This window comes from Mirounga leonina, unplaced genomic scaffold (genome assembly GCF_011800145.1).
Source record: "Mirounga leonina isolate KUSES-001 unplaced genomic scaffold, KU_Mleo_1.0 Mir_197, whole genome shotgun sequence".
NCBI classification, from domain to species: Eukaryota; Metazoa; Chordata; class Mammalia; order Carnivora; family Phocidae; genus Mirounga; species Mirounga leonina.
Genome location: NW_023270494.1, coordinates 402,911 through 430,767, shown reverse-complemented (window position 1 = coordinate 430,767; position 27,857 = coordinate 402,911). Strand labels below are relative to the sequence as shown.

The window sequence follows — 27,857 nt, the reverse complement described above, 5'->3', positions numbered from 1 at the left end:
CCCGCATCGGGCTCCCTGCTCCGCGGGAAGCCAGCTTCTCCCTCTCCCGCTCCCTCTGCTTGTGTTCCCTCTCTCGCTGTGTCTGTCAAATAAAAGGACAAAAAGTTGTCAAAGTTGTATAACCTGCAGACCCAGAGGCCCGGGAACCTGCCCAGAGCTGTGGGGGGTTGCCCTGTTCCGTGAAAGCCCGTCTGCACACGTCATCCCGGTACAGAGATCACAGTGTTTCCTGGGTGTCTGGGCTGACTGGGAAGCAGAGTGGACGGAGTTCTGATTTGGAACCGTACTTCGAAAGGACAGCTGTGGCACGGTGTCCTGGCGGCAGCCTGCCTCCTGTCCTCGCAGGGCGGCCTGCTGGCCTCTGGAGTAGCGGGAAGATTTGGCTGGACACACAGGCTGAGCTCCGGACTCAGCTCCTCGACCCCTTGGCTGTGAGACGTTGGAGCCCTTCAGGGGCTCCCGTGAGCACCCCAAGAGCTGCCGGAGGCAGGGGCCCGGGGGCGGGCCATCCCTGGGGCGGTCGTACTTCTTACCGAAATGGGAATATTGTATCCCAACTCCTCATGGTCTGCCCCTGCCAGAGTACCACCCTTTCCACAGAAGGAAGTCCTCAGATACCCGAACTTGACCTTCCCACCCCAAAGCTTATGCTCACCCTTTTGATGAGAGTGGCCCCGAAACCTTGGTGTCTCTACCTGAAACAGGACGCCAGTGCCCTCGGGGTCAGAGACCTCACTGCACCCTCCGAGCGCTTGATGTGGTTTCAGGCCTGTGTTCCGTGTCTAGGGGTCTCAGCCGGCTGTGCCCTCCCGGTTTTTGCCCTGTATGGGATCTTGAGTGCAGGGGTGCGTGATCCCCCTCAGTTTATCATTACCACAGTTCCTGTGTCTCAGGTTTTCATCTCCCTTTGTCCCCACATCCTGCTCACTTTCCCTCCTCCAAATCTAACTGAAGCGCTGGGAAATCCTACAACCAATGGGGTCTAGCGTGTATGTCCAGGACTTGGGTTTTGAGATCTCTTTTAGGCTCATTCTAGGCTCCAACTGCAGGGCAGAGATTGGGGAGGGAACTCCTGTAGAAGAGGGTGTGATCCTGGGCTGCCCCGAACAGGAGAGTGGGGTTCCTTGCGGGTTCTGAGCGGGCTGCGTCTCGCTGGGCAGAGCCCCTGTGCCAGGGGGTCCAGGCGGCTGGGGGGCCTCCTGTTCACTCTGCAGGACGGTGCTGGTGGGATGCCTATACTCTATGGAGGCAGGTAGGACTCTGTTATGGGATGGTATTCGGCAGGCTTTGGGATTCAGAGGGAATCAGAGTTACAGCCAAAATAAGGGAGGAAAACGCAAGTTTGGAAATAAGTTCAAGTTGCTGCAGAGAGCAGCGGGTAACACTTTGCTCCAAACATGTGAAATTAGCAAGTGGTACACCGGATCGCAGGAGACTCACGTACCCCTGGGACAGGTCCCAGTGTAGGGGTTAGGAATTAGAAAAACCCTCTCAGAAGCCTCTTAGCCCTCCACCTCCACCATGATGGGAACCACACTGCACTCGGAGGTGGAGGACCATCACAGGAGGCTCTTAGGTAAGTCACCTGAGCTTTGGATCCCTCCTTCTTATCAGGTGCTGATAATGACACCCACAGGCTGTCCAAGTGCCCGGCTCCCCAGTTGGCGGGGGACACTTTCTCTGTCCTCCCAGCATGAGACTAGCCTGTCGCGTGGGTTTCCTCTTGGGCAGAAATATGTGGACACACTGGAATATGTGCAGAAACAGCACTCAGAATGGTTAAGGCATCTGAGTTCCGAAGAGTGGCAGAATCCCCCTCCCTTTCTGAGAACAGTCATCTGCCCGAGAGGTGTGGCCCCAGCACAATGCCCGGTGGAGGCCAGGGCGTCGGACTAGCGGGAACACCTGGACAGCGTCCCTGCTGGCTCAGGCTGCAGCCAGGGCCTTGGGACTCCAACCCCCCACCCTGCTGCCTTCCCGGTGCCCTTTTTCTGAGCAGCATTGCAAAAGCCCCACCTGGCTGTGGGCTGTTTTCCTTCTTGGTGCCACAGGACTCCGTGTCACAGGAAAGGGTCTGAATAAGCAGGGCAGTCCTTTGTATGCACATGACCCCATCATTATCTCAGTCTGTCCCACCCTGCAGATCCACGTCTGAGTCCCAAGAACTACCACAGCTCTCTGAGTTTGGATTACAGCTGGGGCTGAGAGATGCCTTCTGCACTTTTGCAGCCTTCATTCTGGTTCTCAATAAAATCTTTAAAAAAAAATTTTTTTTTTAAATGACTGCCTTCTGCTCAGGTCATGATCCTGGAGTCGCAGGATCGAGTCCCGCATCGGGCTCCCTGCTCTGCAGGGAGTCTGCTTCTCCCTCTGGCCCTCCCCCCTCTCATGTGCTCTCTGTCTCTCTCATTCTCTCTCTCAAATAAATAAATAAAATCTTTAAAAAAAATTAAAAAAAAAAGATTTTATTTATTTATTTGACAGAGACAGAGAGAGAGAGAGAGCCAAGCAGGGGGAGGGGCAGAGGGAGAGGGAGAAGCAGCTCCCCGCTGAGCAGGGAGCCCGACAGGGGGGCTCGATCCCAGGACCCGGAGATCATGACCTGAGCTGAAGGCACACGCTTCGCCGACTGAGCCACCCAGGCGCCCTGGGCTTGTGTGTTTTGAGGTTCCCTTTGAGGGCGGCAGGTCTCTTATCAGGGGTCCCGTTCTGGGCGGGGTCAGCCGCTTGGGATCAGAAGCCCAGGAGAGCCTCTATCTCTGACGGCCACCAAGTGCCCTGAGCAACAAGCCCAACACCAGCCATGGGTTCCACTGGGCAGTGTCTGGGGCCAGGCGGGATGTGGTCAAGACCCCCAGCCTTGTCTGGACAGCGTGAGACCTAGCTAGGCCCGTGACCTGTGTCCCGGGGACAGCGGGTCTATCCTAAACCCTGTCCGGAGTCCCGCTGGGGCCTGCGCCAACGTCCAGCAAGGGTTCGTGGAACCTCTGGCAGGGCGCCCCATGGGTGGGCCCCGCCGAGGACTGTGGGGGCGCCCTGTGCGGACTCGGGCGGAGGGCACCGCCCCCACGCCCGTCCGCCTGTGGACACCCTCCGCCCGCCCCGCCCTCCGGTGGGTCCGTCCCTCCACTGCGCGCACGGGTGGGGAGCGCGGGGACCCGACGCCAGGCGCGCCGGGAGGACGGCCCGGAGCCCGCGGGCCGCGCAGACCGGCGCCTCCCCCCGGCCAGCGGCCTCGGCAGCGGCGGGCTCCGCCCCGGCCGGCGTCTGCGCCGTCCCGGTCGCTCCCCGGCCCTCGCGCCCCCCGCCCCCATGGAGCAGCTGCTGCGCGCCGAGCTGCGCACCGCGACCCTGCGGGCCTTCGGGAGCCCCGGGGCCGGCTGCATCAGCGAGGGCCGCGCCTACGACACGGACGCGGGCCCGGTGTTCGTCAAGGTCAACCGCCGGACGCAGGTGCGGCCCCCAACAACGCCCCGCGGCCTGAGCCGGAGGCTGGAGAGCGGAAGGGATGGGGGTGGAGGGGGCGCAGGCGGGGCCGCGCGTCCGGGCCGGGCGTCGGCCGGGGTCTCGCGGAGCTGGCTGCTGCGGGCCCGCAGGACTCAAGCATTTTCTGAGGGATCGGGGCTTTCGTCCGCTGCAGGATTAATACTCCTGTGTTTGGTTTAATTTCCCTACCCATCAAGCATGGGGGAGGCGAGGCTCGGAGTCCCGGGCTGGGTCTGCTTCTCCCCAGGGCCCCGCTCTGGGCTCCCTCTTCCCCAGCCCAGCGCGCGGTTCCGTCTCACGAGGTGGGAAGAGGCCGGACCGCAAGGGCCCGTCTCATGCCCCTCTACTCACAGGCCTGTGCTGGTGTTTGGAGCTGGTTAATGCCCGCTTAAAATTTGCTGTTAAATATACCGTGTATGGGAAATATTAACACATCACAAATGGAGAAAGTTAGCCTTAGTAAGTGCACCCCAGATGCTGAGGATGACCCGGTGGAGGACTCGGCGGAGGCTCCCAGCGCCCTGTGGGCCAGGCCCCCTGTGCAGGAGTTGGGGGAGCTGCTGGCTATGGGCTGAAGGACTCCCAGAGAGGCTCCTCCCTGTCGCCCTGCAGCACTACCAGCCTGGGGTGGATGAGGGCTTGGGGCTGGTGCCGGGAATTGTCCGGGAGCTTCATTTCAGAACCCAAAGCCCTCCAAATAAGCCCCACCTCCTGGGAAGCAGTTTTGGGTTCAGGGTTCATGCAGGCTCTGGAACCCTCCTGGCTGAATGCTCCCCCAGGCCGGGATCCCACCCTTTGCCCTTGAAGCCCTGGGTGCTGGCACACGGTACGTGGGCCGATGACAGGTGAGGCCCTCCAGACACAGGCGGTCCAAGGCTCAGGCATCCTCTGCCCCTGAATGTTTGGGGGCTCGCTTGCCCTGGGAGCGCGGCTGGGGCTCGCGGGGGATTGCTGGATGTTCCCTGACTGACACTAGCCACCCCTTGCTTCCCAGTCCCAGGTGTGGGCTGGTAGTTTGGGGGACGCCTTGCCTCATTTTCCCCTTGAGTACTTTGAATTAAGGGATGGGATTCTTTGCCTGTGTGGAAGTAGACGCTTTAGCTTCATGAGGAATAATTCTATAGCCAGAGGTGTTGCAAGCCATATTAATTAGCACACTTTTAACCAAGTAATAGTGTACCCGGGGTGAGAGTTCACCTAGTTTAAAATTGGGGTATTTGTGGGAAATGCTTTAGAAATAGGACGGCACTTGGGTCCCAGTGGAGGCTGTTCCGTCTTCTTCTGGGTGGGGTGTGAGGATCCCTCCCGCCCCCCAGGCCCTGCTGGGTGCTTATCTCTGGGGACAGGCCCTGGGCCTGAGCCAGGCCCTGCTGACCTCCCTGCCCTGCCTTCCCTTGCCCCAAATGTGTGTCCCAGTCACTTTGGCATGCGACCCCATGCCGCCCTATGCTTCTCCTCAAGTCTGCTGTGGTTGCTTCAGGTAGTGAGGTGGGCAGCCAACCTGAAAGGGGACCCAGGTCCACCTCCAGACCCTCCACTAACCCACACTCTGAGGCACCCCATTGTACTTCCTGGCACGCCTGGCGCTCCCATAGCCCCCCCATGGCACCACCCAGAACCTCCTGAGGTCTCCTCACAACCTCCATGGCACCCCATGGTACCTGTGGCCCTCTGGCCCCCTGCAGCATCCTGCAGTACCCCACTGTACCCCCAGGCATGCTCAGCACTCCCATGGCCTCCCCCAGCACCCCACAGTACCCCCTGCCCCCATGCTTCCTCACCTCTCAGATCAAGCACTCGGGGCAGGGGCATCAGCATCCTGCCCACCCCAAGTCCCAGGCACAGCCTCAGACTGGCAGCCCCCTCCTATCTGAAAGGCGCCACTTTGCACCCCACTCTCTGAGGAGCTGATGTCTTGCGCTCCAGCTAGTTTTCAGTAACTGAGGGTCCTGGGTGCTTGTGATCCCATGTGGTGGCTCCTGTCCAGGGCAGTAGAGGCCCCTGTTGGAGTTGGAGCTCATGGTCTTACTCTGGATGCAGGCCCGGCAGATGTTTGAGGGAGAGATGGCGAGCCTGGAAGCCCTCCAGACCACAGGCCTGGTGCGAGTACCTCGGCCCATCAAGGTGATTGACCTGCCTGGAGGTGGGGCCGCCTTTGTGATGGAGCATCTGAAGATGAGGAGCTTGAGCAGGTGCCTGGGTGTTGTTGGGGGGGGGGGGGGGGGGGGGGGGGAGGGAGAGAGAGAAAGGGAGCAGGCTCTTGCTGGTTGCCCCTGTGCCTCCATCCAGTTAAGAGAGGCAGGGCCAGGATCATACCCCCACCCCCGGATTATTATTATTATTTTTTTAAAGATTTATTTATTTATTTGAGAGAGAGAGCATGAGCAGAGGGAAGAGGCAGAGGGAGAGGGAGAAGCAGGTTCCCCACTGAGCAGGGAGCCCGAAGAGGGGCTCGATCCCAGGACCCTGAGGTTGTGACCTGAGTGGAAGGCAGACGCTTCACCGACAGAGCCCCCCAGGCGCCCCCACCCCCGGATTCTTAACAAAAAGAAGGAGTTCTTGCTCTCTGTGTGGTTTTGGGTCAGGTTGGCGCCAGTGACTCAGCATCAAAGAAGCGCGCTGGAACCGTCCCTGGCCTTACGCTTTAGGGTGCACTCGTGTTAGTGCGAATTGGGCAGACTGACGTTGATCTATACTTATCTGAAGTCCTTAAATTTTTATCTAATTGTTAAAGTTACGTATATTCAATGTTTAAAAAAGGTGGAAACCATGAATTCACGTAAAGAAGTCATAAAGCCACCTGTAGTTCCGTCAGCAAAGAATGGCCAGTGCTAACATTTCGGTGCCGTCTTTTTTTAATACGTGATTTATATTTGTTTTTACAAAACTTCGGAGCTGGTTTTTCCTTAACTGGTTAAGCCTCCGTTCCTTAATTCCCTGCACCTCCCAGGGCTTCTGTTGAAGGCCACCAGCCCACTCCCACTTGGTGATTTTATACTATTTTGTTTTTCAGAAAGGGTCATAGCCTGCAGTTCATTTCTCACGTTTTAAGGAATGGAGAGTAGTTTTTAAGGGATTTAGAACGTTTCTCCACACGGCGCATTCACGCCGGTTGTGGTGATTTCCTGTGTGAAGCCGCTCCTCTCCTCCTTCCTCAGTCAGGCATCAAAACTCGGAGACCAGATGGCGGACCTGCACCTTCACAACCGGAAGCTCAGGGATAAGTCGAAGGAGGAGGAGAACACAGTGGGTACGTTCACTGCTCTGTGCACCCTTCGCCCGCTGTGTCTGTCTGGGTTGGTGCTCCCGGTGGTGTTTTCACAGCAGGCTGAATTGCGTACGGTCTTCCTTTACGCTGCGGCGTCCTGCAGACGACACTGTTAAGTGAGAATTCTGTGGCGCCCACAGGTGGGTAGGAGTGGCCAGACGCCGATGATGCCCAGGCCTGCGGGCCGGTGTGCCTGAGGCAGGAGGGTCCTGGCCGGCCCGTGTGTGGACTCGCGGCTACCACGAGTAATACACCCTCCGAGGGCCGCGTCCCTGCAGAGCCCAGGCCTGTGCTAGCGCTCTGCTGTGCTCTGGCGTTTAAGAGAAAGACAGCAGCTCTTTTTGTCGACAGGCCGGAGGGCTGAGGGGGCCGAGCCCCGGTGTGTGACCAAGTTTGGCTTCCACACGGTGACGTGCTGTGGCTTCATCCCTCAGGTGAGTGCCCGCATGAGGACGTCCCTGCTTAGCTGATGACTGCTCCCAGTGCCCCAGTGCTGGTCGCCCCATCCCTTGTAGGTGCCAGAGGGCCAGTCGTCTGGGCACCGGGAAGACAGCCTGATTTCTGAACTCAGAGTGTGAGCCGAGATACCTGGGATAGGAGGGCAGAGGCAGAAGTTCACTGAGTTGAGCTGGGAGGAGGTGGGCAGCTGTGGGGCAGGTGGGAGAGCATCCAAGCAGAGGAACGGCAGGTGCAAAGGCCTTATGGCAGGGGGTTGTGTGATGAATGTAGGGGACTGAAGTGGGTGGGGGTGAGGCAGCATTCCACGTCAGGGATCAGGTCCTGGTCACCCGCCCCAGGATGTTGTAATTCTCGTGACATAAACTCCATTATTTCAAAGCGTACAGGGACACCTGGGTGACTCCCGTCAGTTAAGCATCTGACTCCTGATCTCTGCTCAGGTCTTGATCTCAGGGTGGTGAGTTCAAGCCCCGAGTTGGGCTCCATGCTGGGCACAGTGCCTACTTAGAAAAACCCCAGAGCCCACCATATGAGAACATGGCGAGAAGGCTCTCACCAGAACGCAACCATGCTGACACCTTGAACTTGGACTTACAGCCTCCAGAACTCTAAGAAATAAATGTCTGTTGAAGCCAAAAGAAAAAAAAAAAAAAAGAAAAAAGAAAAACTCCAGAAAAACACGTACAATTCCGTGGTTTTTGGTATATTTCCTGTGTTGTGCAGCCATCGCCACTGTCTAATTACAGAACATTTTCATCACCCCCAGAAATCACATACCACTTAGCAGTCATTCCCCATTCCCCTTCCTCCAGCCCCTGGTAACAACTCACCTCTTCTGTCTCTACGGATTTGCCGTTCTAGGCATTTCATGTAAATGGAAGCATATGCTAGATAGCCTTTTGTCTCTCCCTGTCTCCGGTGTGGGCAGAGGGCGAGTCTCCCAGGTGGATGGCACTTGGGGCAAGATCCTTATGAAGCCTGAGCCAGACTTAGGGATCCCAGCCCCTGGGCAGCCCTCACATCTGGGGTCCCTCAAGCTCTACACACACAGTGGTTTCCCAGGCTTGTTAGGGCTCCATGAATCTCTGCTGAAGCCAGCTCCCCCAGGGTTGCACATCTGCTGGGAGCCGGTGGCCAGTGTGGCTGAATGGGGCTTGGTGTCCTGCTTCAGATGTTGAGTTATGAGCTGTGGACTCTCCAAAGACACAGCTGACCTTGCACAGTGACTTTTCAAGAACCAGGAGATGAAATCACACACAAAACCCCAATCTGTGAAGTCGATGAGAATGGGGTTGGTCCATTAGGGACACGGGCAACCCCTGTGTGCCCCTTGAGAACCCCGGATCAATGCACCTATTTAGCTCAGCTGCAACTGGCCGGGAAGGGGTGAGGGCCCTGGGTGGACACTTGGTCCACCTTGAGCTGGGACCGATGGTCCTGCATGGAGCGCCTGGACCAGCCCAGAAGTTCCAGGAGCGTCCTGCTCCTTGGGAGGGATGCGTGGGCCTTCAGGGGGTTGCAGCCATTGGGGGTGACCCTGAGTGGCAGCAGCGGGCTTCTCAGACACCTGGTGTGCTAAGCCCCCTTGGGACCGCTGGCATTTCGTGCAGGGCCACTCCCTGGGCTCATCTCTAAGTGCTCCATCCAACACCAGTCATCCAGTTGCTGTAGCAACCTTAGGAGGTGGGTGTTGTCATTTGACTCATTTTATAGATGAGGAAACGTGCAAAGAAGCCAAGCGGTGCCCTGAGGCCATGCGGCTAGTGAGTGGAGGGCCAGGGTTGACCCACAGGCTGCTTCAGAGTGTGGGCCAGAACCCCCTCACTGCCTTGCCCCTCTTCAGGGTGAAGGCTGGGTCCCACTAGCGGTGTGCTCAGGTGGCCCTGCCTTTGGCAAGTCGGGAAAGTCCTGCCCTTTCTGGGCGAGGGGATCACAGTCCCTCTGTCCAGGAGGAGGGACTGGGCTAGCCAGTGCTGGTGTCCAGCTCCTGATACTCAATCTGTGTCTTTTATAACCTGGTCATCCAGAAGGAAGATGGAGCCTTGGACCCTGGGAGCCTGTGCAGACAGATGGGGAAGGAGGATCTGCCACCCCATGTGCCTCAGGCTGTCTGAGGAGAGGGCCTCCCCTCCTGCTTTTGAGGCACACCCAGCACTAAGTGGGTGAGCCCTGGGCTGAGCGCCCACAGCACCCGGCACAGGGAGTCCACGGATGTGTGTCTGCAGGTCACTGCGAGGCATGCTCTCTGGAGAGTCCCTCCCCGGAGGGGTTTCCCAAAGTGACTCTTTGTATGAAATAAGCTTTGCATCTTTATTTTTTTTTATTTTTTTATTTTATTTTATTTTATTTTTTAAAGATTTTATTTATTTATTTGAGACAGAGAGAATGAGAGAGAGAGCACATGAGAGGGGGGAGGGTCAGAGGCAGAAGCAGGCTCCCCGCCGAGCAGGGAGCCCGATGCGGGACTCGATCCCGGGACTCCAGGATCATGACCTGAGCCGAAGGCAGTCGCCTAACCAACTGAGCCACCCAGGCGCCCTTTATTTATTTATTTGAGAGAGAGAGAGAATGAGAGACAGAGAGCACGAGAGGGAGGAGGGTCAGAGGGAGAAGCAGACCCCCCGCCGAGCAGGGAGCCCGATGCGGGACTCAATCCAGGGACTCCAGGATCATGACCTGAGCCGAAGGCAGTCGCTTAACCGACTGAGCCACCCAGGCGCCCAGCTTTGCATCTTTAAATAAGAAAAAAATTCTATTAAGGTATAATTGACATAAAATAAGCTGCACATTTAAAGTGTACAATTTTGCAAGTTTTGACATATGTAGATACCCGTGAACCAATCACCACAGTTGGGACGAATATATCCATCACCCCCAAAGGTCCTCTTGCCCTTCCCTGCCCCTGGCAACCACTGTCATTAGAGATAAGTTTGTATTTCATAGAATTTAACATAAATGGAATCATACGGTTTGTGCCTTTTTCCGGCTTCTTTCACTCAGCTTCATCATTTCATGATATTCATCTATGTTGTTGCATGTGTTCAAAGTCCGTTCCTTTGTAGGATGAACCATAGTCTGTTTATCCATTCACCTGCTGATGGGCATCTGAGTAGTTTCCAGGTTTTGCTTTCACAAATAAAGCTGCTATGAACCTTTGTGTACAAGAGTTTGTGGAGACAAATGCTCCCACTTATCTTGAGTAAATACCTAGGAGGGAAATGGCTGGGTCATATGGTAGGTTCATATTTAACTTAAAAAAAAAAAGATTTATTTACTTATTTTAGAGTGAGCGAGAGTGAGCGGGAGGAGGGGCAGAGGGAGAGGGAAAGAATCTCGAGCAGAATTCCCGCTGAGCGTGGAGCCCGACGCGGGCTTAATCTCACGACCCTGGGATCATGACTTGGGCTGAAATCAGGAGTCAGACACTTAACTGATGGAGCCACCCAGGCGCCCCTAGCTTTTTAAGAAACTGCAAACGTATTTCCCCAAGTGGTTGTACCATTTTACATTCCCACCAGCAGTGGATGAGGGTTCCAGTTCCTCCACATCCTGGCCGCTCTTGGTAGTTTCCACTGTTTAGAATTATTTAGCCATCCCGGCGAGTGTGCTGTGGTATCTCCCTGAGGTTCTGCTTCCCCTGATGGCCAGGGTGCGGAGCGCCTGTTCCTGTGCCTCTTTGCCATATATCCGTGGCACAGACATTTAGGATTATTATGTCCTAGTCATCAGTTGACCCGCTTTCCGTTGTGAAATGACTTTCTTTATTCTTACGATAGTCTCATCTCTGAAATCTACTGTCTGATATTACTATAGCCATTCCAGCTTTCTTTTGACTAGTGTTAGCATGGTGTATCTTTTCTATCCCTTTACCCTATTTCTGTTTTTATATGTGAAGTGCATTTCTCGTACACAGCTTGGAATCAAGTCTTTTAACTGGGGTACTTAGACCCTTTGCATGTAGTGTGCTTATTGGTAATGGTTAGGGCTGAATCTGTCATCTTGCTGTTTGTTTTTTATTTGTCCTATCTCTTCTTTTTTTCCCTTTTTCCTGTTTATCTGCCCTCTTTTGGACTGAGTATTGTTTTTTTTAAAGATTTTTTATTTATTTATTTGATAGAGACACAGCAAGAGAGGGAACATAGCAGGGGGAGTGGGAGAGGCAGAAGCAGGCTTCCTGCTGAGCAGGGAGCCCGATGTGGGGCTCGACCCCAGGACCCTGGATCATGACCTGAGCCGAAGGCAGATGCTCAATGACTGAGCCACCCAGGCGCCCCTGGACTGAGTATTGTTAATGACTCCCCCATCTCCTCTGGTGGCTAGCTGTAATATTTGGTCTGTTAGTGGTTGGGCTTGGGTTTGTGCAGTCCCCATGTATGGCTCTGCCCTGTGAGCACCAACTGCAGCCTCAGCCTCATCTTGCCGTCTAGGTGAATGAGTGGCAGGAAGACTGGCCCACCTTCTTTGCCCGGTACCGTCTCCAAGCGCAGCTGGACCTCATCGAGAAGGACTACGCCGACCGAGAGGCACGAGAGCTCTGGTCACAGCTACAGGTGGGTCAGGGGCTGTCCTTTTATTAGCGCATCGCATTTGTGTGGGGTCCTCTGGTAGAATGGAGCCCTGGAGCAGCGCTCGTCAAGTGTGGACACATAAGTGCCGGACTCTTGGCCTGATGGGGAACCTGGGAAGGGGATGGTACCTGAGGACATACTTGGCCCCTGAGTGCAACTCTCCCTGGCTAGGTCACCAAGTACTCAACCTCAAGCTTTGCCCACGTGAAACGCAGGTGCTTGGCTCATAAATGCTGGCATTTACTATTGCTTTCTTACCCACTCTTACCCTGTTCTTTCTTTTCCAAAGCATGAATGTCTCACCTCTTAGAGATGTAGGCGGCAGATGCCCCAGAGTGACTAGTTTGAAAATGTAACTCTCCAAATGTTAAAAACAGAATCTGCGTGTCAAGCCAGGGTGACCATGCAGCGAAGAAATTTCATTTAACTCAGTAATGAAGTAACCAGTAGTATGCAGAAGAGGTGCAGGCATATATGTGCTGGGAAATAAAAGGACAGTAGAGAAAGTTTGCCAAGTTGCCTAAAAACCCCGCACTCAGGTTATTTGGCCCACGTCCAAATGTGCAGGGCCACGTCCACTGAGGTCTCTGCTGTAGGAATGTCATCAGTGCTGTGGACTGTCCAGACCTAAATTAGCAATAGTAAGATAACGTTGCATTCTCCTGGACTCAGAGGGTCTCTGGGTTTCATAGACCAGGCTGTGGTTGGACCCAGAACAAACATGAGGTCATCTCTGCCTTATTTCCAAGTATTGGATCAGGTGGCCGTGGCTTATAGTCCCATGGTAACTCTGTGTGCAATAATTATTTTTCTTAGGTGAAGATCCCAGATCTGTTTTGTGGTCTAGAGATCGTCCCTGCCCTTCTTCATGGGGATCTCTGGTCAGGAAACGTGGCTGAGGACGACTCGGGGCCCATTGTTTATGACCCAGCTTCCTTCTATGGACATTCTGAGTTTGAACTGGCAATTGCTTTGATGTTTGGGGGGTTTCCCAGATCCTTCTTCACTGCCTACTACCGGAAGATCCCCAAGGCTCCAGGGTTCGACAAGCGACTGCTGCTGTACCAGCTCTTTAACTACCTAAACCACTGGAACCACTTTGGGCAGGGGTACAGGAGCCCATCCCTGGGCACGATGAGGAAGCTTCTCAAGTAGAATCCAGCCTGCATCCCTGCCTCCCTGCTTCACAAAGAAGTGGGGTGGCAGCACCAGAGATGGCTTCAGGGAATAATAAAGTAGGGGGTTCAGGGATGGAACGGCTGTGCTGTCTGTGCTTCCACCCTCGCAGTTGGGCTGATGTACAGAGGCCCCCGGCACCTGGCGGGGTTCCAATAGGCTCATTATGTATCGTGGTCTGGGGGAGTTTGGATATTTTCATGGTGATTGTTACAGAGTCACACAGATCTGCGATTTGCGTAGGTGGAAGTTGGGGTCACATCTCCCTGTGGACTCCGGCTCAGGCAGAGCTGGAGACCAGGAGATGGGTCTCACCTCTTGAGCGGCATCTCTGGGGCTGAGTGGAGCTGTGAGTCCTCCCCTGCCGAGGTAGGACAGATGGAAGGAAAGGCCCTCGGTATTGTGGGGGACAGGCGTTGGGGCTGCAGCCACTGCCCAGCCGGCTCCGCGCTCCATTTTTCAGCTGGCGTGTTTGCGGCTGGGTAACAAGAGGCTGAGGGTAGGGGGAGAGCCTCGGGCAGTGGGGTGTGCCCACGGTGGGGTGTCAGGGGTGTCCACTGTGGTCCGGTGGCCAGATTGGCCGGTTGGTTGGGCACGTCATCCTTGAAGGGGCTGACATCCTTGAAGGGGGGCTGGGGCAGGTGGCACTGGGGCGGGATCTGTGGGGCACTGGCCGTCCACGCCGCGTCGCTGAAGACGTGGCCACGCCTTCGTTACTCCTTGCAAAATTACCAATTTCACGGTGGTAGGGGCGCCCAGATTTCTCTTATCTGAGTGTGACCGTCCCGCGGGCCTGGCGGTCAGGAGGCTGGTCCCACCGCGACAGGTGAGCCTGTTAGGACTGTCTAGAAAGAACTCCATCCCAGACGCATCCTTCCAGACACGTGACATTTCAAACCAGAAACTGCTATCGTCGCAGGACCCATGTTTGTGGGATGTGACTGTGCGACCCGCGCAGCTCGAGTGTGTGGGGGGGAGGGAGTGGGGAGGGGTGGGGGGCGGGGCTCGGAGCCCGAGTCTCCTACGGCTCTGGTCGCGACCCCACTCCCAGCGCGGGCCACGGCCGCTCCCAACAACCCGCCCTAGGCTCAGACCCGCCCCCGCCCCACCCGCAGGCTCAGACTCACCCACCAATGAGCTCAGACTCCGCCCCACCCCGCGCACAGGCTCCGTCCTCACCCCATCCCACCCACGAGCTCAGATCCCACCCCCGCCCCACCCCACCCCCAGGCTCAGACATCCCTCCCCGACCCCACCCCCAGGCTCCGTCCCCACCTCCCCTCCCCCACGGGCTCAGGTCCCCCCTCCCCCGGCCCCATCCACGGGCTCAGCTCCGCAACGCTCCCGGGCTCCAGCCACGAGCTCAGCCCCCCGCCCCGCCTTCTCCCTGGCCCCGCCCCCAGCCCGCGCAGCAGGCTCCGCCCTCCCCCGTCCGGCTCCGCCCGGTCCAGGCTCCTTTCACCCGGGCCCCGCCCCACAGGGCCCGGCCGCGCCTCTGTGCTCGCTCTTTTGGCGGCCGGCGCGCTCCGTAGCGGGTCCGAGGCGCGAGGTCAGGGGTCGCGGGGCGGGGCCAGCGTCGGTGGCCGCCGCCTCTGCTCAGCCGTCGTCCCTCAGCCCGCGTCAGCCCGCGTTCCTCCTCCGGGTGCTAGGGCGTGGCCGGCTTCGAGTCCGCGGGCGCGGTCCGGGACGCCGAGGATGGCCCTGGGCGAGGAGCCGGCCGCGGGCGCGCCGGAGGACGGGGCGGAGGACGAGGCGCTGGCCCGCGGCGGCGCCCTCGAGGCGTTCGGCGAGGGCGCGGAGGTCCGCGCGCTGCTCGGCCGCCTGTGGAAGGTGCTCGGCGACCGCGCGGCCCGGGAGGGCGCCCTGGAGCGGTTCCGAGGTGCGCGCGGGGCCCGGCCGGGTGGCGGGTGTGCGTGCTGTCGGGCCGGAGCTGCTCGTCTTTCCGAGAGCTCGCACCTGGCGCGCCCCTGTGGGAGCCCTGCGCCCGCGCGCGGGCGGCCTCGCCTGGCGGCGGAGGGGCGGTGGGCGCTCCGTCTCCCGCCCGTCCGCGGAGGGGTGGGCGTGAGGACGTGACCGCCGGTTCGGCCCCGCCGGCTCGCGAGAGCCCGCCAGGCACGGCTGTGCGGACCGGGAGGCGGCGGGCGGAGGAGCCGCCGCGAGCCGCGTGCCGCAGACAAAGGCGCGGAGGGGGCGGGGAGCGCATGGCGGTGCAGCCGGGGTCGGCCGCCGTCGCCCGGGGCCCTGCGGGGCCCGGCGGGGAGCGCGCAGCACAGGTTACTGGCTGCCGCCCGTGCTCCGAGTTCGGCCCCCCGGACCTGGGCGCTTGTCGCTAATGACTGGTTAGGGCGCGAGTGGGATGGGAAGCGTTTTGTGACTCAGTAAAACCGTCACTGTGGGCCCTTTCTGCCGAGGAAACTTCCGCCGCGCTTTGCCCTCCTGGTTTGCGGTGACGAGCCTCTGACTTCGGGGGGCGGTGTGGCGGCCGAGTGGACCCGGCGTGTGCTTCGCTGATACAGCGCAGCGCTGACACTCGCTGGCACTTGGGCTCCGTGCCTCCTCATCGTCCTTCCGCGTCTGTTTCTGCGGCTGCGGCCTGGGGTGAGAAGCCAGCCGCTGGTGCACAGGAGTGCTGTGGGGCGGGGGAGTATCCAGGGAGAGCCCGGCTTCCGGTTCCCAGGCAGCTGGCGGGCGTGGAGGGGTGTGGCATGGGCATGGGATCGCTGTCACGGGCGAGTGGTCTTCGGGTCTGACGGGAGCAGCGCCGGCTGCTGGAAGGAGCGGAGACCAGGCCGCCTGGGGTGGAGGAGCGTGTGCTCGGAGGGCTTGGGCCCGGGGAGGGCGCAGTGCCCGTGTGTTGCGCGCAGGGAGGAGTAAAGGACTGGAAGGCGTCTGTGTGGGATTGATGGTGGGTTGGGAAAGGAAGGCGAGCTGAGCAAGTGGAGGGTGTGGTGGCGTGGGGGGCTGCCCCAGGTGGCCTTGCTCCTAAGAGCCGAGCCAGAGCAGTCAGCAGGGGGAGACCTGAGGATTCCTGGGCCTTGGTGCACGCGTACCTCAGTGATGTTAATTCCCATGTTTCTCTTTTTAGTAATAATGGACAAATACCAGGAGCAGCCTCATCTGTTGGACCCACACCTTGGTAAGAACAGAGGTTAATGATTTGGGTTTTTTTTTTTTTTTTTAAAGATTTTATTTATTTATTTGAGAGAGAGAATGAGAGACAGCACGAGAGGGAAGAGGGTCAGAGGGAGAAGCAGACTCCCCGCCAAGCTGGGAGCCCGATGCGGGACTGCATCCCGGGACTCCAGGATCATGACCTGAGCCGGAGGCAGTCGCTTAACCGACTGAGCCGCCCAGGCGCCGCAATGATTTGGGTTTTGATCGTTCACTTACAGATGCTCACAGAGGCCTTGGTGTGTGGTGCTGGGGTGTGTGTGTCTTTGTATTTGCCAGCAGAGGGTGTCAGGATGAAGTGCCCAGTTCTTATTTGTTAGCAGGGCCACTTAATGCTAGTGGACTGGGATAGTCCTAGGAGTTCTACATGTTGCTCTGAGCTGTGGGCAGATGTATATGAGCTTCTTTCTTCCTTGCTTTTACTTAAGAACCTCTTTTTTGCTCATCGTGTGTATTTTAATCAGTTTGTTTTCCAGGCACATTTTGTTAGAACCAAGTGCTTTACGGGGGTCACCATTTAATCCTCATATAGATCATATATAATCTATGGTCAGCTCTGTTTTATAGATGGAGACAGTGAGGCTTGGGTTTCCTTAACTTAGTATAAGAGGAGTGGTTTTTTGTTTCTTTTCTCATTGTTTCTTTTTGACCTGTTTCATACTGATAATTTTTTTTTCTTTTTTCTGTCTGCAAAAGTAACACTCCTGGCAGTGAAATTAGGAAGGAGGAAGGTAGCAATAGTAACTTAAATTGAAAAGCAGCGCAGGGTGGGGGTTAGGTGCATGAGACCCAGGCCAGACTGCCTGGATTTGCATACCCAGTGCCACCACTTAGCTGCTCTGGCCTGGATTTCCTTACCTGTAAAATGGGGATTATTAGCACTACCTGCCCCACAGGGCTGTTGAAACTTCAAACATGTTACCATGTGAGGCAATAGGGGTTAGCTTTAGCATACACATATGTGCCTTTTAAAAAGTGGGCTGGTGCTGTGTGTGCTGCTTTTTCTCCTTCAGGTAACCACCAGGTTTTGTAGAAAAGCTTTCTGAATTCTCACCTGTCTCAGGCAGAAGAAATGCATTTTCTTTTTCTTTCTTTCTTTTTTTTTTTTAGACCTACAGAATTACTCCAATTTGGTTTTATTATTTATTTATTTTAAAAGATTTATTTATTTGAGAGAGAGAAGGAGCGAGAGAGCATGAGAGGGGGAAGGGTCAGAGTGAGAAGCAGACTCCCCACTGAGCACGGAGCCCGATGCGGGACTGCATCCCAGGACTCCAGGATCATGACCTGAGCAGTCACTTAATCAACTGAGCCACCCAAGTACCCCCAGAATAAATGCATTTTCGTACTTGGTTGATAGCTTGGCTGGCTGAAGACAGAAGGCATGGTTCTCTCATCCACTGTTACCAAATCCAAGTTTCTTTTTCAGGAGACTTTTTTGTTGCTGAAAGTTTCCAGAAACTGATGTCTTATAAGAGTGTGAATTGCTCTGGGCCTTTTCTCTTATGCTGGGCATTAGCTGGACAGTTTTAACCTGAAGACTTACATCCTTTGGTGCAGTGGACTTTTGGTGTGTTATTGGTCATTTCTCTGCTTCTGCTTTCTCTTTCTTTTCTTTCTTTTTTTTTTTTTTTTGTAAAAAAATATTTATTTATTTATTTATTTATTTATTTATTTATGATCACACTCATTTGAGGAGCAGAGGGAGAGGGACAAGTAGACTCCATGCTGAGTGCAGAGCCTGATGCAGGGCTTAATCCCAGGAAGCTAAGGTCATGTCCTGAGATGAAACAACATTAGGACACTAACTGACTGAGCCACACAGGCACCCCTCTGCTTTCTCTTTCTGATGTCCCTGTGAACTGGATGTTAAGTTTCCAGGAGTGATCACTGGAGGGATCACTCCTCTGGGTCCCTTAGCTTTTCCCACATAGTTTTGCTTTTTGATCTTTGTTTTGCATGTGGAAGATGTTCTTGAATTTATTTTGTCCATTGTTTTTACTATCTAAGCGCTCTTGTCTTTGGTTTGGTATTTTTCGAAGTCGTCTTATGGGTCGGATGTTCCTGTCTGGGGAGCACATGGCTAGCTGCTGGGCGCTGGGGCCCTGTTGGGGAGGGTCCCTCCGTGGCCTCCTAGCCTGGAATGCCTACTCCTTGTTGAATCAGGAGCTGACTGCGTGGCAGTTGTCAGATGTGTCCTGGCTTCCTCTTGGACCTACCCTCTCCAGAGCACTTCTGTCCAGTAGAGCTTTGTGTGATGACGGAATGTTCTAGATCTGTGCTGTCTGGTAAGGGCACCACTAGCCACGTGGGATTGCTGAGCACTTGAAATATGGTTAGTATGACTGAAGAACTGAATTTAAAATTTTATTTGACTTAAATAAAAAAAACCCCAAATGTGGCTAATGGCTATGGTATTCACCACTCTAGAGAAACCGCTGGTCTTCTGCCTAAAAGGGGCTGTGGCTGGGAGACCCTAGAGCACTCCTCCTGTTTTCAGCTCTTGCTGTGTCCTGCCCGGGGCCGTTCCTGGCTCCTCAGCTCTGACTCCTTGCTGGGCTGCTCCAGTTACCGTGGCTTTCCCTGCCGCTGTCCGGTTTCTAAGTCACAGCTGACATCTCTTGGCTGTTGTTTTTTCTTCTCTGTTCCTTTGTGTATTTGTACACTTTATTTTCATTTTATTGCATCTTGGGGGGTGGTGAGGGTTACTGAGATAAGCATGTGGAATGATCTGCTTTTCTGGTCTCTATTCTTGTGGAATGGCTATGCTGTCTTTCTTAATCTCTTGGTCTAGTTCTGGCTGTTCTCTGCTCTTCCCCAAGTTCACCTCTTTCCTCTGGAGTCAGCTTTTCTTTGTAATTTGGTCTTTTCATGTTATTGGTTCTGTCCATATTTAAGACTGAATGGATGTAGATGGGGGTTCCTCTGCTTCTATTTTATGTTGGAGTGTTTCCAGCTAAACCTCTCCTGAGATGATTCTGTCAGGCAGTGTGGTGAGTGGATGGGCAGATTTTCTCTGGGAGCATGTGAGTTGGTTGAGGATGTTCCACATGGCAGAATGAAGCCCTTCCTTTATCTGGGGTGCTCATATCCCTTCCGGGGAACGCTTCACTTGCCCTAAGTGGTATGTTCAGAGTTTTGCTCTGGGATGAAAGCTGCTTGTGCTAATGTGGTGAGGTATAACTTGCACGCCACGGAGTTCACCCTTTTATGTGTATACTTCATTGGTTTTTGGTATATCACAGGGTTGTGCAGCCATCACCACTAATTCCTGAACATTTCTTCACCCCCAGAAGAAGCCCATGTCCATCAGCAGTCACCCCACTCTCCCTCCAGTTCTTGGCAACCACTAATCTGCTTTCTGTCTCTGGATTTGTGTATTTTGAGCATTTCACATAATGGAGTAGACAGTATGTGGACTTTTGTGACCGGCTTCTTTAACTGGGTGTAATGTTTAAAGTTGTGTAATTAAATACTTCACTAGCTTTTTAGTTTCTTTTGTGTTTTCAAAGCAGTAAATATATAGTTTGTAAATAATGCTAGCTTGATCTCTTTATCTGTGGTTATACATTTTCATTCTTTAAAACATATTCAGGGGTGCCTGGGTGGCTCATCAGTTAAGTGTCCAACTCTTAATCTCAGCTCAGGTGTTGATCTCAGGGTTGTGAGTTCAAGTCCTATGTTGGGCTCCACACTGGTCGTGGAGCCTACTTAAAAAAAAAAAGTTCAAAGTTACCTTTGTGGAGGGGTGCCTAAGTGTGCAGTTGGGTTAAGTGACCAGCTCTTGGTTTATGCTCAGGTCCTGATCTCAGGGCTGTGAGATCAAGCCCCGTGTTGGGCTCTGCGCTCAGTCCACTTGAGATTCTCTCTCCCTCTCCCCCTCCCGCTTGGGCTCTCTCTCACATGCTCTCTCTATAAAAATAAATAAGTACATCTTTTTTAAAAAATAGGGGGAGCGGGGCGCCTGGGTGGCTCAGTTGGTTAAGCGACTGCCTTCGGCTCAGGTCATGATCCTGAAGTCCCTGGATCGAGTCCCGCATCGGGCTCCCTGCTCGGCAGGGAGTCTGCTTTGCCCTCTGACCCTATCCCCTCTCATGTGTTCTCTCTCATTCTCTCTCTCTCAAATAAATAAATAAAATCTTTAAAAAAAATAAATAAAAAATAAAAAATAGGGGGAGGGACAGAGGGAGAGAAAAATCTCAAGCAGACTTCATGCTGAGCTTGGAGTGGGGCTCCATCTCACAACTCAGAGATCATGACCTGAGTGGAAATCAAGAGTCTGATGCTTAACCGACTGAGCCACCCAGGCACCCCAAGTCTAATATTCATGTATTTACCATTTCCACCTTTATTCTTTGCTTTATATAGATTGTAGTTTCTATCTGGTCTCGTTTATTTTTTGCTTAACTTCAAAACATCATTTTTTTCTGGTGCAGATTTACTGGTGATGAATTCTTTCAGCTTTTGATATTTTGTTTCACTTTCACTTTTGAGAGATTTTGCTGATTATAGAATTCTAGGGTGACAGTTTTTTCTTTCAGCATTTTAAAAGATATGGTCCTACTGCCTTTGGCTTGTATTGGTTTTGACAAGAGGTCTGTCTTTACTCTTGTCTTTGTTTCTCCATGTAAAGTGGGCTGTTTCTCTGGCAGTTGGTAGAATTTTTTTTTTTTTTTTATTGCTGGTTTTCAACAATTTCATTGTGACATGTCATGGTGTAATTTTCTTTCCATTTATCCTGCTTGGAGTTTGTTGAACCTTTTGGATTAATAGGTTTACAGTTTTCATCAAATTTGGAATAATTTTGGTTATTATTTCTATACATATTTCTCTGCCTTTTCCTCTCTCCTCTCCCCCTGGGACTCAGGTTACCTGAATGTTGATCACTTGACATTGCTGCACATGGTCCTGAGGCTGCTTGTTGTTTTAGCCCCCCTGCCCCTGTAGTGTAGAAGTTTAGTTACTGTATCTTTGAGTTCTCTGATTTTTTCTGCAGTATCAAATATTTGATTAGTTACTTTTTCATTTCAGATTTTATTTTTTCCAGCTCTTGAAGTTGTTTGTGTTTGTATCTTCATTTCTTGCTTCGTATTGTTCACGTTTTCTTATACATTCTTGAGCATGTTTTAGTATTTATGATACTTGCTCTAAAGTTGATATCTTCTTTGTCTAGGGAATTTCTGTTGACTGATTTTCCCCGTTAGGAGTCACCGTAACTGGGCGCCTGGGTGGCTCAGTCGGTTAAGCAACTGCCTTCAGCTCAGGTCATGATCCTGGAGTCCCGGGATCGAGTCCCGCATTGGGCTCCCTGCTCCGCGGGGAGTCTGCTTCTCCCTCTGACCCTCCTCCCTCTCATGCTCTCTGTCTCTCATTCTCTCTCTCTCAGATAAATAAATAAAATCTTTAAAAAAAAAAAAAAGGAGTCACCGTAACTTTAGACAGCCATGTGCCTCGTAATTTTTGAGTGGATGATGGGCATTGTGATTATTATGATGCTGGTGGTTTTAAATTTTTTGTCTTTAAAGAGCGCTCAGATTTGCTAGGCAGTTAAGTTAATTGTAAATCATTGTGTCCTTTCGATCCTATTAAAGCCTTGTTAGGGCAGGTCTCGCTTTTTCTCTAGTTTTTCTCTAATTTAGCCTTCCTACTTAAGGAGAGACTTGTCTGGAGTGTCTGCTGGTTGCTCTGGGTGCTCAGCATGGACTGTACTCTGGCTCGATGGGATTTGAGTGTTGGCCCCATGGCAGCTGGAAACTCTTTGTCTCAGTGCTTTTGGTAGTTGTTCTTACCTGGCCCTGTGGACTCCTCCCATGCTTGTGAACATTCAGCCAAAGACTCGAGGGGGCCTCTCTAGACTTCTGGAGCTCATTCTCTGCATACCTTCCTCTTCATTACTCTCCCCTGCAGATTTCAGCTGACTTAGCCTCCTTGAACCTTGGTCTCTGCTCTCTTTGAGTCCTCCCCTGCCTGTGCTGAGTTCTAAAAATTACCTCCCAGCAGACAGCCTGGGGCAGCTGTAGATCCCAGTTGGTCTGTTCCCTTGCACTGCCTGTTGTTCCAGTGTCTGAAAATATATTTGTCACATATTTGTCTCGTGGTCTAATTTTTGGTGCTAGAGCAATTCCATATAAGTTAATCCTTTATAACTGGAAGTGGAAATCCTTTTTTTTTTAAAGATTTTATTTATTTATTTGACAGATTGATAGCGAGAGCAGGAACACAAGCAGGGGGAGTGGGAGAGGGAGAAGCGGGCTTCCTGCCAAGCAGGGAGCCCGATGTGGGACTCGATCCCAGGACTCTGGGTTCATGACCTGAGCCAAAGGCAGACGCTTAACGACTGAGCCACCCAGGCGCCCTGGAAATCCTTTTTTTCTGCCTTATTACATTGGTTAGAATGTGCTCATCACTAAATCATAGTAGTTGTAGGAGGTATCTTCTGTAAAGCATGGTATTAGATATTAGTTTGAGATAGAATAATTTTTTAAAATAAGAATATTTCTCCTACATTTTATTTTATTTTATTTTTAAAGATTTTTATTTATTTATTTGACAGAGAGAGACACAGCGAGAGAGGGAACACAAGCAGGGGGAGTGGGAGAGGGAGAAGCAGGCTCCCCGCAGAGCAGGGAGCCCGATGTGGGACTCGATCCCAGGACCCTGGGATCATGACCTGAGCTGAAGGCAGTCGCTTAACCAACTGAGCCACCCAGGCGCCCCTCCTACGTTTTATTTTATTTTACTTTATTTTAGAGAGAGAACACATGTGTGTGAGTAGTGGGGGGAGGGGTAGTGGGAGAGGGAGAGAGAGAGAATCTTAAGCAGACTCCTTGCCCAGTTCGGAGCCCAGTGTGGGGCTGGATCTCAAAACCATGACTTGAGCTGAAATCAAGAGTTGGACACTTAACTGACTGAGCCACCCAGGTGGGTGGCTGCATTTTAAAAGAGAGGATGAATGTTGTATTAATTTTTTTCTTTTAGAAACTGTTATGATGAAAATGTTTTTCTTCTTTTGCTCTATTGATACTTGGACCATATAGGTTTACTAATATTGAATTACTCTTTTTTTTTTTTTTTAAAGATTTTATTTATTTATTTGATAGCAAGACAGCTAGAGAGGGAACACAAGCAGAGGGGAGTGGGAGAGGGAGAAGCAGGCTTCCCGCTGAGCAGGGAGCCCGATGCAGGGCTCGATCCCAGGACCCTGGGATCGTGACCTGAGTTGAAGGCAGATGCTTAATGACTGAGCCACCCAGGCGCCCCTGAATCACTCTTACATTTATAAATAAAGTTTTTTTTTGGCATTTTATTTTGATATCATATTAATGTTTAATTTTGTAGTAAATGTTTTGCATATGTTTTTCCCTAGAATGGATGATGAACTTGTTGTTGGATATAGTGCAAGATAAGACATCTCCAACTGACCTCATACATCTGGCTTTTAAATTTCTTTACATCATCACGAAGGTAACATTTACATAGCACTTTATAGTTGACAGAATCCTTTCTTATATACTCAGTCCAGAAATTACTTTCCAAATGCTATTTTTCAGGAAAGATGGTTTTCACAAATAATTTGTGGGTTTCATTCTTTCTCTTTTTACCATACGTTGGGGATCAGATGTTAGTGATAGTGATCTGTGGGTCCTTTGGCTGAAACCGTGTCTGAGATATTTAGCATCTTGCCTTTGACCAGATCAAGTAGCGCCTAGCTAGGAAGGAAGTGAGGGAGGGGAAGGAAGGAGGGCGAGGGAGAGAGAGTTGAGTAATTCAGAAGAGTTTCTTGCAAGGAAAAAGTGGACAAGCTTGGTGAAAATGTGCAGATGAATTTCCTGGGGATCTTGTTAACAAGGCATATTCTGAGTAAGCAGGTCTGGGGTGGGGCCTGATCTTCTGCATTCTTAGAGACTCCCAGGGGATATCCCTTTGCTGGCCGACAAATTTAACCAATTGCAGTTTTGACCACGGGAGTGACTCAGAGCCATCTCCGGGTGGGTTTTGTGGGGCTGCGCAGTCCAGTAGTGCCTGCTGTGTGGTGAAGAGAGGTCCTTGGCCAGTGAGAGGGCCCCTGGGTGGGCTGCCCATGTGCATACTTCTCTGTGGCTCAGTTGGTCAAGTGCAAGATCTCTCCTGAAGGTGCAGTACCATTGTGTTTATGGAAGCCGTAATGAATTTGGGGACCTTCGAGGTTTTTGAGGACTTATTCCCTCCTGAGTGTCAGAGGGCAGTTGTATAAACAAGGTAGAAGGAAAACTAATTTGTTTGTAACATATCTGTATTTGTGATGAAGCACATATTATATGTGTTAAGTTGGGACAGAACATATGAAATGATGTAAGAAGCAAAGATAGCTTTCCTGTTTATTCTTAACAAGTTGTATCACTCTAATATGGCATAATTCTCTTCTGATCGTTGGGTGGGATAGGTGGCGATCTTTGATGATAGAGGAAAAAGATATTTTGCTACTTTCTGTGTTTTCTAATTATATAATAATTCAGTGTCTTTTTAATTTGGTAGGTTCGAGGATATAAAACATTTCTTCGTTTATTTCCTCATGAAGTATCCGACGTCCAGCCTGTTTTAGATATGTTTACAAATCAGAATCCCAGAGACCATGAAGTGAGTGTCTTTTTTCTCCTCATTTTCATTCCCAACCTCGTCCCTCCTTCTTTCTTCCCTTGTTTGCTCTACTCCTGACTGGTGGCTTCATCTTCCTGTTTCCTTCAGTTTTATCTTATGCTGTTTTGTGTCCCTCTCTCTCTTTTCTTTTATTCTTTTTTTTTAAACAAATCTTTTTTTTAAAGCTTTTATTTATTTGACAGAGAGAGAGATAGCGAGAGCAGGAACACAAGCAAGGGGAGTAGGAGAGGGAGAAGCAGGCTTCCCGCTGAGCAGGGAGCCCCATGTGGGGCTCAATTCCAGGACCCTGGGATCATGACCTGAGCCGAAGGCAGATGCTTAACGACTGAGCCACCTAGGCGCCCCTCTTTTTTTTTATTCTTTTGGCTTTTTCTGTTATTATGTTACCTTAAATTCTTTCCTTTTAAAATATGCTCTTTATAAAGAAAAAAATATGCCTACATATGGTGTGGTGATAACTATGTCAACCTTCCAGATTTTTAAAAATTGAAATATAACTATTTTGGGGCTCTCCAGGACCACCCCCAGGTTTGATGATTCTCTAGGATCACTGTAGGACTGCATGTAGTTGTTCTTATGGTTGTGACTCATTAGTAGCAAAATCAGCAAAGGGAAAAGGCATATGAGGTGCAGTTTGGAGGAAACCAGAAGCAAGCTTCTAGAGTCTTCTCCCAGTTAGGTCACGCAGGGCACTTGTAAGTCTCCCTAGCACTGAGTTGTGATGACACATATGAAGTGTTGTCCACCAGGAAGGTCATAGAGACCGGTGTGCAGGATTTTTCTTGGGGGCTGGTCATGTGGGTACTCTGCCAAATATGGACTGAAATTCCAGACTCCCAGAAGGAAAGCAGGTTTTGACATAAGTGATGTGGTTTGTACAAATAGTCCAGGCACAGAGGGTCCCCCTTCTCAGGGCGTGGTGGGAAGCCTTCTGAAATCCAAGTTCCCCGATGCCCCCTGGTGACTAGCCTTGTTAGCAGGCCTTTCCCAGGAGTCAGGCTGCTTCAGGAGCACTCTTTTGCACAGTGTGAGGAGCACACCATTCATAACTGCTCCACCAGTGAGTTGTCTCTGTGAATGTGCCCAATTTCAGTTGAAGATGTGGGTTATCATTTCCCTAGCTCTCCTCTGCTTCTCGTGCCCCCGATGGGTGATTCCAGGGCCAAAGTGGAGTCTTGTTTTGTTGACTACCTAAAATAAGGGCCCTCCTCTTTGACTAGACATTGAGAGTATTTTTCTTTGTTCTTAAGTCTTCTGTTTTCCATTTTTTTTTTTTTTAAAGATTTTATTTATTTGACAGAGAGGGACACAGCGAGAGAGGGAACACAAGCAGGGGGAGTGGGAGAGGGAGAAGCAGGCTTCCCGCTGAGCAGGAAGCCTGATGTGGGGCTCAATCCCGGGACCCTGGGATCATGACCTGAGCCGAAGGCAGATGCTTAACGACTGAGCCACCCAGCCGCCCCTGTTTTCCATCTTTTTATCTGTTTTTCACTTTCTCGAAATGCTGATTGTGTGCTGAAGGGTGCCAGCGAAGAGAAACCATTATACTGATCTATTGTGACTTTTCTCTGTTAGTTCTGCTGTTTCTTTCATCTGACCAGGTTCCCAGCTGTCTGTATGACAGAGGGTGTGTGTGGTGGGGTACAGTAGAGATAGGGAGGGACTCTCGATGGTCTGCACTCCAGGCTTTGAGGTGGATAGCATCTGAATGGCCTGTGGTGGGCATTGAGTGGGCAGGGAGGGCAGGGAGGACTGTGAGTGGGGCATGCGGGTTACCTCTGTCCTTTATACTGGAGTCATTTTACTTTGATTTAACTTCTTAGACTTGGGAGACCCGCTACATGCTTTTACTGTGGCTCTCTGTGACCTGCCTGATCCCTTTTGATTTTTCACGCCTTGACGGGAACCTCCTCACTCAACCTGGGCAAATGCGAATGTCTGTAATGGACCGTATTCTCCAAATAGCAGAGGTAAATGTGATCATCCAAATCATTAGCTGCTAAGTAGTGTTCTTTTTCATTCTCATGCTGTCTTATATTGGAGTTTAATTAGGTACACTTTTGACATTTATGTTTCTTCAACTGCTGTTACTGTTTTTCAGTGAGGTAAAATTCCATTTCATGACCTGTTTTGAAAGTGTGATAATTCATGTAGGGGAAAGGATGAATTACTTAGCAAATTTCCTTTCTTTGTAGGTAGTGCAAATACTCTGTTAAGCATAATAATGACATATAAGAGATTTCAGGGGGCAGTTGTAAGAGAAAATAAAGGTCCATTTTAAATTTGATTTTTAATGTTATGTAAATAATACATGATCAGTGTAGAAAAATTAGAACGTGAAGCAAAGCAAGAAAGATACTAAATTGAAGTCCCTCAAATTCTAGTGCCAAGAAGTAATAACGCTTGTATATTTTTTCAAACTTTTTGTGATGCAATAATTTGTCTATATGCATAATATTTGTATTACCCCAAACTTGAGTGGTTTAGCACAACACACATTTATCATCCCACAGTTTCTGTGGGTCAGGAATCTGGGTGTGACTCTGCAGGGTAATCTGCATCACAGTCTCCCCGGCTGTAGTCAAGGCTCGCCTTGAGCAGGGTCTGCCTCCGTGTTGTCATGGCAGTTGGCAGAAGCCAGACTCTTGAGGGTGTTGGACTGAGGGCTTTAGTTCTTTGCTGGATGTTCCTTGCTGTGTGGCCCCCTCTACCTGGCAGCATATTCTCTCGAAGCCGGCAAGGGGCAGGGTCTGCTAGTGAGACAGAAGACACGATAATGTGTCACCAAATCACAGAAGTGGCCTCCCACCCCTTGCCAGATTCTCTTGGTTAGAAGCCTGTCACTGTGTCCATCCCAGACAGGAGGGTTACACAGGATGTAACACCAGCGGTCAGGCATTCACTGAGTACCTGCTCTGTGCCAGACACCGTTCTAATCATCTTTTGTATGGTGACTCACATAATCCTACTGAGGTTTATGTCTGAATAAGGCAGTTTACTTTTTTTTTTAAATATTATTTTTAAAGATTTTACTTATTTCAGACAGAGAGACTGAGAGAGAGCATACATGAACTGGGGGGGGGGGGGGGGGG

General features: G+C 51.9%; 2 protein-coding genes across 2 annotated transcripts in view; both read left to right on the top strand.

Moving 5' to 3' along the window:
- Positions 1-3,312: 3,312 nt before the first annotated feature.
- FN3K (fructosamine 3 kinase) lies at positions 3,313-13,032 on the top strand. Its single transcript, XM_035025701.1, has 6 exons — positions 3,313-3,453; positions 5,527-5,678; positions 6,645-6,736; positions 7,106-7,188; positions 11,641-11,763; positions 12,598-13,032. The coding sequence occupies exons 1-6, from the start codon at positions 3,313-3,315 to the stop codon at positions 12,934-12,936; spliced, it is 930 nt and encodes a 309-aa protein (XP_034881592.1). The 3' UTR covers positions 12,937-13,032.
- A 1,620-nt stretch (positions 13,033-14,652) lies between these two features.
- Positions 14,653-27,857, top strand: part of TBCD (tubulin folding cofactor D) — a 163,741-nt gene continuing 150,536 nt past the window's right edge. The window contains exons 1-5 of the mRNA XM_035025692.1: positions 14,653-14,836; positions 16,043-16,093; positions 23,495-23,592; positions 24,643-24,744; positions 26,589-26,735. Of these exons, the coding sequence (XP_034881583.1) occupies positions 14,653-14,836; positions 16,043-16,093; positions 23,495-23,592; positions 24,643-24,744; positions 26,589-26,735 (582 nt within the window). The remainder of the gene's footprint in view (positions 14,837-16,042; positions 16,094-23,494; positions 23,593-24,642; positions 24,745-26,588; positions 26,736-27,857) is intronic.